The sequence below is a fragment of the Salvelinus sp. IW2-2015 genome, unplaced genomic scaffold (genome assembly GCF_002910315.2).
Source record: "Salvelinus sp. IW2-2015 unplaced genomic scaffold, ASM291031v2 Un_scaffold1334, whole genome shotgun sequence".
Taxonomy (NCBI): Eukaryota; Metazoa; Chordata; class Actinopteri; order Salmoniformes; family Salmonidae; genus Salvelinus; species Salvelinus sp. IW2-2015.
The window spans coordinates 305,272-316,372 of NW_019942847.1; the positions used below are offsets into that span (position 1 = coordinate 305,272).

The 11,101-nt window shown below is 46.6% G+C and overlaps 1 protein-coding gene across 2 annotated transcripts in view; it reads left to right on the top strand.

Annotated features, from left to right (window-relative positions):
- The first annotated feature begins 1,558 nt into the window (after positions 1 to 1,558).
- The window catches only part of LOC112070466 (beta-chimaerin), a 20,638-nt gene continuing 11,095 nt past the window's right edge, over positions 1,559 to 11,101 (top strand). Inside the window, exons 1-5 of one of the 2 annotated variants that reach the window (XM_070438992.1) lie at positions 1,559 to 1,623; positions 2,645 to 2,676; positions 2,921 to 3,034; positions 3,138 to 3,411; positions 10,328 to 10,417. In XM_070438992.1, coding sequence (XP_070295093.1) covers positions 2,645 to 2,676; positions 2,921 to 3,034; positions 3,138 to 3,411; positions 10,328 to 10,417 — 510 coding nt within the window. In that variant the 5' untranslated portion in view covers positions 1,559 to 1,623. Of the gene's footprint in view, positions 1,624 to 2,580; positions 2,677 to 2,920; positions 3,035 to 3,137; positions 3,412 to 10,327; positions 10,418 to 11,101 lie in introns of those variants that run through there. The other variant, XM_070438991.1, reaches the window with a different exon arrangement.

The window sequence follows — 11,101 nt, forward strand, 5'->3', positions numbered from 1 at the left end:
CATGTAGCATGTGACAGAGTGAGCTGCAAGAGGAGTGCATTGGGTGTATTAATAATTGTGTAACTCAAATATTAGAACATCTGCCTGAACATATATCGCAAGCAGGAGACTTGTCAGGTGGATGGATTATCTTGGCAAAGGGAGGAATGCTCACTCACAGGGATGTAAACAAATTTGTGCACAAATTTGAGAGAAATAAGCTGACCGGCTGGTAGCTGTGGAGTGAAAATGGGACTTAGAGATGAATACATTGGGGATGCTGTACTGTAGGTGGTACGTATGTCCAGCTGATACACATACAGTGCATGAATGAATACGTTACTAAACTTTATGTCATAGGAAATAATGCATGAATTACTGTCTCCGTGGTGTTGTGTGAAGCGGTACTACAGTCTACGTAAACGAGCTGAAGGAGGTCCGTTTGTGTTTGCTGTCTTGCTTTGTTTGCTGAATTTTTGGAACTCGACGCGAAACGGACCACCGTTGTCTCAGTTCCTCGACTAGTGTGCTCCGTTAAGGCTGTGGTAACGTCTCTTTAAGGAGGCGGACATATCGTGGCCTCAGTGTCCGTAGACTGTGTTGCTCCCTTAGGCTGTAACTCTCTGGACGGACATATCGTGGCCTCAGTTTCCGTAGACTGTGTTGCTCCCTTAAGGCTGTGTAACTCTCTGGAAGCGACATATCGTGGCCTCATGTGCTCGTAGACTGTGTTGCTCCCTTAAGGCTGGTGTATATCTCTGCAGCGGACATATCGGGCCTCAGTGTCCGTAGACTGTTTGTTGCTCCCTTAAGGGCTGTGTAACTCTTGGACGCGGACATATCGTCGGCACCACGTGTAGTGTACGTAAACTGTGTTTGTCCTTTAAGGCTGTCGTGAACTCTCTGGATGCGGACTACTATGTGCCTGTCGTAGTGTCCGGAAAACTCCATAGGATCTGTGGGGCATTTGCTGGCACCTTGAGAGCTGGATAACTCTCTGGACGCGGACATATCGTGGCCTCAGTGTCCGTAGACTGTTTGTTGCTCCTTTAGAGACATGGCTGAACTCTCTGCACGCGGACATATACGTGCCATTTCAGTGTCCCAGTATGACGTGTGCTCCCTTAAGGCTGTGTAACTCTTCAGCGACATATCGTGGCCTCAGTGTCCGTAGACTGGTGTTGCTCCCTAAGGCTGTGTAACTCTTCTGGCAAGGGACATATCGTGGCCTCAGTGTCCGTAGACTGTGTTTGCTCCCTTAAGGCTGTGTAATCTTCTGGACGCGGACATATGTGGCTCTAGTGGTCGCGTGACTGTGTGGGGTGTTGCTCCCTTAAGCTGTGTAACTCTCTGGACGCGGACATATCGTGGCCTCAGTGTCTCGTAGACTGTGTTGCTCCCTTAAGGCTGTGTAACTCTCTGGACGCGGACATATCGTGGCCTCAGTTTCCCGTAGACTGTGTTGCTCCCTTAAGGCTGTGTAACTCTCTGAAGCGGACATATCGTGGCCTCAGCAGTGCAGCCGTTCTAATACTGAATACTATGCTTTTTACTGACAGTCCATGTTTGTCTCTAACAGTGTACCGGCTCCAGCAGGAAGCTCCTCGGCCCAAGCGGATGACCTGCCTGGGACCCCAGGCCTAGGTTAACACGGTCACATTTAAACATTATAACCGCTACATCCCCCATTGTCTACCCTTCTCTCAAAGGTCTCAGAATCATAGGAGAGCGCAACCATATAGACTACAGTATTCTGTGATCGGATGCCTGATCTGTTGGATAATGTACATGTCTGATAAAACTAATCATTTACCACATTGTCGTTTCTTATCTCTAATCTGACACCCGACGATAAGTAAGAGGTCAGGCAATTCGGAGGATGAGAGAGGGAGAGTCACACAGAGCAAACTAGAATGCTATTTTGGCCCTAAACAGAGAGTACAAACAGGTCGGCAGAATACCCTACCTGGATTCAAGAGAAGACAGGCCATTGTGCACACTGCCCACAAATGAAGGTGGAAACGTGAGCTGCACTTCCTAACCTCTGCCAAATGTAATGACCATATTAGAGATGAGACACATTTCTCTCAGACACAAACTCACAAAGAATTCAAAAACAAATCCAATTTGGATAAACTCTCATATCTATTGGGTGAAATACCACATTGTTCCATCACAGCAGCAAGATTTGTGACCGTGTTGCCGACAAGAAGGGCAACCAGTGAAGAACAAACACCATTGTAATACAACCTATATTTATTCCCTTTGTAACATTAACTATTTGCAAATCATTACATACACTGTGTATATATATCTAATATACCATTTGAAATCTTAATTTTTTTACTTTTGTGAGTGTAATGTTTACTGTTACTTTTGTTATTTCACTTGCTTTGGCAAATGTAAACTATATGTTTCCATGCCAATAAAGTCCTTAAATTGAAATTAAATAGAATTGGCGAGAGAGACACTAACAGATACAGGCAGATAAGAGACACAGAACAGGATACAGGCAGAGAGCACTGACACAGACATCCTTTATGAAACGTTTATCCTTCAATCTAAAAAGGTTGTTAGATCTCTTGGCCAAGCCATTGAAGTGACCTTTCAACTGACTATGTCTCTGTCAGCCAATGTATCTTGTCTCTCTCCTCTGGATTTACAGATGGAGACCAGACCCAAATATTACGGCAGAGAGTGAGTAGTGGGACTTACTTTGATTTTTCATCCATGTTCTAATACAGCTGCTGGGGAGGCTGGCTAAAGCTGTGTGATTTATCATTAACGTCAAGCTTTACATGTGCTTAGGGTGTTGAAGGTGTGTGTGTCCCTGTGTGTGCAAGAGGATGGGGATAATTGAGTGTTAAATCCAGAGGGACAGAGACATCAAGGTCCGTAGACAAGGCCACAGCATTGACAGGAGACTTGTGGCTCTCTCAAGGTTCCATGGCATGCTATCGAGAGAGAGTGCAGATGAGCTACTGGGAGGAGCAGACGGGGCTTACCTCGTCAGAGAGAGCCAGAGACAGCCAGGGACACACACCTTGGCCTTAAGGTACTGTACACAGTACACACACACACATTTACTTACTAAATATACACACCGTGTCAAAAACGCTCTCCCCACCCACCCACTCACTCTACCTCCCTCTCCCCAGGTTTGGGCACCAGACCCTGAACTACAGACTGTTCTATGACGGGAAGCACTTTGTGGGGGAGAAGCGCTTTGAGACGGTCCATGACCTGGTGACGGATGGCCTCATCACCCTGTACATCGAGACCAAGGCAGCAGAGTACATTGCCAAGATGACCACCAACCCCATCTATGAACACCTGGGCTACACATCCCTGCTGAAGGACAAGATGGGGCACCGGCTGAGCCGGGGACGCACTGAACCCCGTAGGGTCACCTTCCAGAGAGAGGACAGTAAGGTGAGATACTACAGTACATCGCTTTGACTTTCTTTATGTAACTAAAAGTGCTATGAAAAGTTACTTTGGTGATGACATTGATGGGGAGTGAAGTGTTGGTGATGACATGTGGTGATGGTGGCGGGGACGACATTGGTGATGGTGACGACATTGGTGATGGTGGCGGTGACATTGGGGATGGTGACATTGGGATGTGGTGGTGATGGTGGCATTGGGGATGGTGGTGAGACATTAGAGATGGTGACATTGGGGATGGTGACATTGGGGATGGTGGCATTGGGGATGGTGGTGGGGATGGTGACATTGGTGTGGTGGTGGTGACATTGGGGATGGGGATGATGTGGGGATGGTGACATTGGGGATGGTGGTGGTGGTGGTGACATTGGGGATGGTGGTGGTGACATTGGTGATGGTGGTGGTGACATTGGTGGTGGTGGTGGTGACATTGGGGATGGGGATGATGGTGGGGATGGTGGTGGTGGTGACATTGGGGATGGTGGTGGTGACATTGGGGATGGTGGTGGTGACATTGGGATGATGGTGATTCTCCCATAGCACCAGGTTAACTATGTATTAACGTGCTACATCTACTACTGTTGTGTTTCCTGACTATAGTTCTGACCTGAACAGGAACAACTCTGGCCTAGCTATGGACTGTAACAGACCAGAGTTTTTCCTGGTCTCGCCACACGGTCTGGAAAAACTCCTGTCCCTAAAATATGTTCATTACCTTCTACTCTATCAGCATCTGCAGTAAGATGGAGTTTTTCATTATGTAACCATTTCTCATGAGAGAGAGACACATTGTCTCTGCAGGGGGGTGTTTCCTTCCTGACATCACTTCTCATTAAAGGTCATGATGACCAACAGGACTGGGATGTTTTCTGTGTCACAGACAGACACTGTTCTAGGGCTATAGATGAATCACACGTTCTAGGGCTATAGATGAATCACACATTTCACACCATTTGTTCTCATCAACTAACTGCTGAAGGATATTGACTGTCTGTGACTCATTATATTAGCCAATGTGAAATGCTTTCATTCTACTGTGTCGGTCTAGGGGTTGGCAAGTCCCACATCTCACCACTAGGTGGCAACCGGACCAAGCCATAGCATATCAACAGCACTTAGCTGTGATGGAAATGTTATTTTTCTCAGTCTTTGACTGTTAAACATGGTAAAATCACAAAGCCTTTCCTTCATCCATGTTGGGTGAAGTTGTCTTGACATTCTGCTCTGTTATGTTCCTCTCATACAAGCCCACACCCCTGGTGCTTCTTGGAATATTGAACAAATCATTTTGTTCTGATAAACAGCATTAAGGTTGTGTCCCTCCCAAATGTCACTATATTTCCTATGTAGTGCACTACCTTTGCCCTGGTAAAAGTAATGCCCTATATGGGGAATAGGGTGCCATTTGGGACGCACATGGGTCTCCATCAGTCGTCTGACAGCAACAAGGCAGTCCTGCCCGAGTCAGTGGCGTTGCAAGGCGTCCGTTTCCTCTCTGCTCCTTTCCAATACCACCAGCGCTGTGCTATTCATGTCACTGTCTGTCCACTAGAGTTAGAGTGAAGGGGACAGAGAGCCTTAAGCCCTTACTGCAGGAGGCAGCTCTATCCCTGCAGGCTCTTAACTTGGTCAGTAGTTCATGGACTCTGACGGATTCCAACCACGTTCAGAGATGAATCCTTAACACTAAACCCCTCCAGGAGGATTCTCCATAGCAGTGTGTGTATTTATGTTAGAAAACATACAGGACCTGATATACAGAAAGTATATATTCTAGGCTATTTGGTCTGGTCAAATAACAGACTGTCTGACCCTGTCTGACATTGTATAATATCTAGAGCATGCTTTGAGTTTTGACATCAGACTGCAGCCTGTCAGTCAGTAATGTCAGAGTGTCTGTAAAAATGTGTTGTTTTGAGTGTCACACTTCGATCTGTCAAGCTTGGGGTATGTCCCAACTGGCACCCTATTCCCTATACAATGCTCTACTTTTGACCAGAGCCTATGGGTCCCGATCAAAGTAGAGCATAAAGAGGTGCCATTTGGGATGCAGTCTTGGAAAACATGACGAGTTGGGCCAATGACAGGTCTCCTGATTTTAGGCTTTCAGTGTTGGACAAACACCTGCCAGTCTGTCATGTCCCAAAAAAAGCGGGAGGTCAAAGTGCAGTCCTCCTGTTTCCTCTCTTCTGTGTCCCAAATTACACCCTATTCCTTTTATAGTGCACTACTTTTGACCAGGGCCTATAGGGCTCTGGTCAAAAGTAATGTACTAAGTAGGGAATAGGTTGCCATTTGGGATGTAGCGTATGTCCTATGGAGTGGAGCCAGGCTTGTTCTAATGGCCTGATCTTTACTGACTTTAGTTAACACTGTACTATAATACTCTGTCCAGTATCAGCCTGTATCTTTACTGACTTTAGTTAACACTGTACTATAATACTCTGTCCAGTATCAGCCTGTATCTTTACTGACTTTAGTTAACAGTTACTATAATACTCTGTCCAGTATCAGCCTGTATCTTTACTGACTTTAGTTACACTGTACTATAATACTCTGTCCAGTATCAGCCTGTATCTTTACTGACTTTAGTTAACACTGTACTATAATACTCTGTCCAGTATCAGCCTGTATCTTTTGACTGACTTTAGTTAACACTGTACTTAATACTCTGCCCAGTATCAGCCTGTATCTTTACTGACTTTAGTTAACAGTGTACTATAATACTCTGTCCTGTATCAGCCTGTATCAGCCTGTATCTTTACTGACTTTAGTTACACTGTACTATAATACTCTGTCCAGTATCAGCCTGTGTTTTCAGACACACAGTAGCTACAGTAAACATCTCCTCACATGCTGTCTTTACTCTCTCTTGTAAATCCTCATCCAGGTGTGTGTGTGTGTGTGTACATTCCTCCCGGAGGGGGGGAGGAGACTCACTCAACCTGTCTGGTGACCTGCTGTGTGTCAGCCTCCTCGGTTCACACGGCTCAATGTGTCTGTGTACTTGTGCTGGGAGTTGCCACAGTGGCCAAACTCCTGCCAGTTTCCTCCTATAACAACAGCTTCCCAAATGGCACCCTATACCCTCTGGTCCCTCAGGGCTCTGGTCAAAAGAAGTGCACTATGCAGGGAATAGGGAGCCGTRTGAGACCCATCACTGGTTTAATGTAACTGGTGCTGGTGGGGATTGGAAGGTGATCAATGCATTTCTAGTCCATGTTCTGGTCCTAGTTCTATAATGTGAGGTTAGCCTGCTTGGATTTTATTCTGACGTTATAGTAGTTTGTTTGTTTTTGGAAGTTTAATGACCTRGTCCTTGAGCTACCTGTTAGTCTGTTGGAAACAACATGATCTATAAAGATGGCGTTGGGAAATAATTGAGCTACTACTATAAAGATTTTATACAGTAGCTACATACTTTGTAAAAGGAAGAAGGCTTTCAATGTTGATCTGTCATACTTCCAGACACAGGCAGGCCTGTTTTAATTGGCACTGTACGTTTTCCTTTCACTACACTTTCTGAATAGTAAAACTGATTTTATCACTGACTACATCCCCATTCACYTCTATGTTTGGATGGAATTGTATGAGATGGTGTGTTTTTGTTTGGACGGTTATCTGACCTTACAGAAAGAAAGACACTAGTGTTATTTTCTATTTTCCCATGATCCTCTGTTCTCCCCACTGTGTCTGCTCAGCTGCACCCACACAGTSAATWACAGAGCCTGGCTGCTGAAAAGAAACCAGGGCCTTTTTTAAATGTATTTTATTCCAAACTCTTCTCTGAGACAAGAAGCCATCTGCCTCCAGGGAAAAAGAKCATAACCGTCACACACACGCTCTCTCTTTCTCAATACGTACTGTATACCCCCTCCCTCCTCCTCTCCCCATTTGCTTTTTCTGTGTCATACATTTTTTCATCCACCTGTCCCTCTTCCTCCAGATCCCTTACTCTTCTCTCTGCCCCGTCTAGTTTAGATCCTCCTCCTGGTCTTTGATAGGATGTCTTTCTCGGTGACAAACAGCTTCTCCTGTCCTGACTGTTACCCGTTCAGCCATTTTAAATCAAATGTATTAGATACATGCTTTGTAAACAACAGGTGTAGACAAACAGTGAAATACTTCCGGACTCTAACCAAAAATGCAGAGAGAAATAAAAGATAAATAATATTAAAGTAATAATAAATACACAATGAGTAACGATAACTTAGCTATATATACAAGGGACCAGTACTGAGTCGATGTGCAGGGGTACAAGCAACATTTTTTATATATTTTTATTTCACCTTTATTTAACCAGGTAGGCTAGTCTATGTGCAAATGAGGTAGGATAAGGGAGGTAAGGCAATAAATAGGCCATGGTGGCAAAGTAATTACTATATAGCAATTAAACACTGGAATGGTAGATGTGCAGAAGTTGAATGTGCAAGTAGAGATACTGGGGTGCAAAGGAGCAAGAAAAATAAAAAAATACAGTATGGGGATGAGGTAGCTGGATGGGCTATTTATAGATGGGCTATGTACAGGTGCTGTGAGCTGCTCTGACAGCCTTTTCAGTGCGGATGGTACCTGTAATCCATGACTTCTGGTTGGGATATGTACGTACGGGCACTGTGGGGACAACGTCGTTGATACACTTATTAATGAAGCCGGTGACTGATGAATCCCATAACATTCCAGTCTATGCTAGTGAAACAGTCCTGTAGCTTAACAACCACTTCATCGGACCACTTCCTTATTGAGCACGTCATTCCTGTTTTTGCTTGTAAGCAGGAATCATGAGGATAGGGTTATGGTTAGGGAGAGCTTTGTATGTGTTTCTGTGTGGAGTAAATGTATTGTCTCATCTAGTTGCACAGTTGACATGCTGGTAGAAATGAGAATTACTTCTGTAGCTACAGTGTAGCTACAGTGTAACCAATGTGAAATGGCTAGCTAGTTAGTGGTGGTGCGCGCTAATAGCGTTTCAATCGGTGATGTCACTTGCTCTGAGACCTTGAAGTAGTTGTTTCCCTTGCAGAGGCTTTTGTGGCGCGATGGGTAACGATGCTTCGAGAGTGGCTGTTGTTGTGTGCAGAGGGCCCCTGGTTCGAGCCCAGGTAGGGGCGAGAGAGGAATAGGGTGTAATTTMGGACGCAGAAGAGAGGAAACAGGAGGACTGCACTTTGACCTCCCGCTTTTTTMGGGACATGACAGACTGGCAGTCTACGTTACTGAAGTTTGGACGGTGTACAGGAGGCCCAAAGCCATATTTTTAAAACGGCTTCTATGTCTATTACAACCTTTTAAAGCTGCCTATCCTCTCATTTCAGCTGAAGGGCTTTTGTCTCTGAGCTGAGTGAGCTTCAAGCATATATTTCTCTCTCCCTTAGGATCGTTCCCTTCCTCAACTATTCTACCCTTCCAGCTCTTCATCATTCCATCACAGCTACAAAATCCTCTGTTCTAGTTTTAATTCTGACATTCCCTCATTCTTTCTCTTCACAGACTAACTGCATTGCTGTCCCTAATTTCAACATTTCATGTCAGCAACCCTGAATGTCCACTAGTTTGAGTTGTCTACTTCCCATTTGATTGTATTGTTACTCAAGAGGAGCTGATGAGGCCCTCCTGGTGTTTTAGAAGGAGAGTCGCTCAATCTGTTGTAGTGCTGTAGATTTGGCAACAGCCCCCCATTGAGTCAGGACATGGCCACCATGAACTCTGCCTGGGACCTGACAGGGATTTGGCCACCGTGGGATTACACCTTGAGTGGGGATTATGGCCATAATCCCTGCCAATCCCAATGGATGACCATGGTCGGATGCTGTTCTGCTGGGGGTTTAAGAGCAGAGCAGAGTGATTGGTGGGAGCAGGCTGGAGTCATAGCGTCTGTTTGTAGTCTGTAGTCTAGGCAGGGAGAGGAAGACCACCAGTGGATTGTGAGGCATGAAGGTCGAGATGTAGTTGACTAATCTGTTTCTACTGGACTGGAAGGAATCTAGGAGCATGTCGTGGCTCTTCTGGGCCAGAAGGATAGTGCCAGGACTCCTGTTGTGTGGAGGGGACTTYGTTATGTAACTGTTGTTGGTGGGGGGGTTTGTTACCGTGGGCTACTGGCAGTTCAGTTCAGTATTATCTCCAGTTGAGTGTGAGTGTCTTTAGAGAGTTTGACTGCAGCCATTGATCCTGCTTTAGATTGCTGCTGAGCTGTACTGACAGCTCCCCCTCACCCCACACACACTCACTCTAACCCCACACACCCACCTAGCCCCTCCCCACCAACCAAGGGACTTTCCTCCTAGCCCCTCCCCACCAACCAAGGGACCCTCCCCCCGGACTTGTCTCTCTCCTATTGGGTGTGTGTGAATGAGAGCCATTGTGTGAGGCACACTCCTGCCCTGGGGCCGCCCACTGCTGCTGGCTGCTCTCTGCTTCTTTCTCCTGGAACTGGAGCTGGAGCTCAGATCAGATGCAGAGCCGCCCCCATCCTGACTGTCAGTCTGTACCATCCTGGATCCCAGCAGGAAGAGGAGTAGGAGGAACAGKGGGAGGAGGGGAGTGGAGCACAGCGGCCGTGTCCTCCTCGTTGGGCAGGTGCCGCCGGCGTCTGTTACCCAGCACTGGGCGCTACGTCCTCCAGCACACACCACACGGCTCACCAGAGGAGACAGAGGCTCTGTGGGAGCCCGGACTAGGACAGGGGGACACAGTCAGACACACGGCAGCGGCCATGGAAGTGGAGGAAGGGAGCCGGGGTCCGGGAGGAGGGATAGGGCCAGGAGATGTAACGGTCCACAAGACCAAGAGAGGGGAGCGGAAGAGGCAGGAGCTACTGGCCTTAGCCCTGAGGGTCAAGTTGGGGAGCAGGAGAACGTTACTCTGGAAGCCTCTAAAACTGTTGGCTTCCTGTCCACAGATCACCACTTCTCCTCTGGTACGGCACAGCACCCTGAAAGACTGCCCCTCCGAGAAGCAGAGCTCCTATGACAAGATCCACAACTTCAAGGTGAGATGGTTTGTTTGATTGAACCTTTTTAAAGGAGGATGTGGTGAGGGAGGGAGGGAGCGACAAGGTTTGATGGAGCAGCTGTGAAGCAATATTCAGGAAGACATTGGACCTGCCTTTGACCTAGTAATAAATCTGAACCCGACGGCCCGCACCTCAAATCTCCCTGTGAAAAAGAAAAAATATTGTGAAAGCAATGGAATTTCCACTAACTTAGGCATGTGACTGTGCACAGAAAGGCATGAGACCATGCCACCCAGGAAAGAGTTCCCGCGAACTAAGACTCTTAATTTCGAATCGATGAGGGGGGGGGGGGCGGGAAACTGCTAAACATCTCCCGAGAGTCAGCAACATGACTTGCGAGGGGTTTGTTTTAAGATGAGGATGAAGTTCAAATCCCACCCTATTTCCCTAGATAAAGGACTAGTTTCACCAGGGCAAAGTATAACTATATAAGGTCCATTTGGACCCAGACAAGTATTCTCTGCCTTACTGAAGAGACATTCCTCTGTCATTACTAAGCACAGTGTGAAGAGCTGTGGTACATCCAGGTAAACAAGTATCCCTCTATTTTGCCATAGTGTATTATTTTAGGTAGGCCACGTCCGAGCCAGAGCAGCCCATAGGACAGTAGGCCACGTCCGAGCCAGAGCAGCCCATAGGACAGTACTCACCGACAGTAAT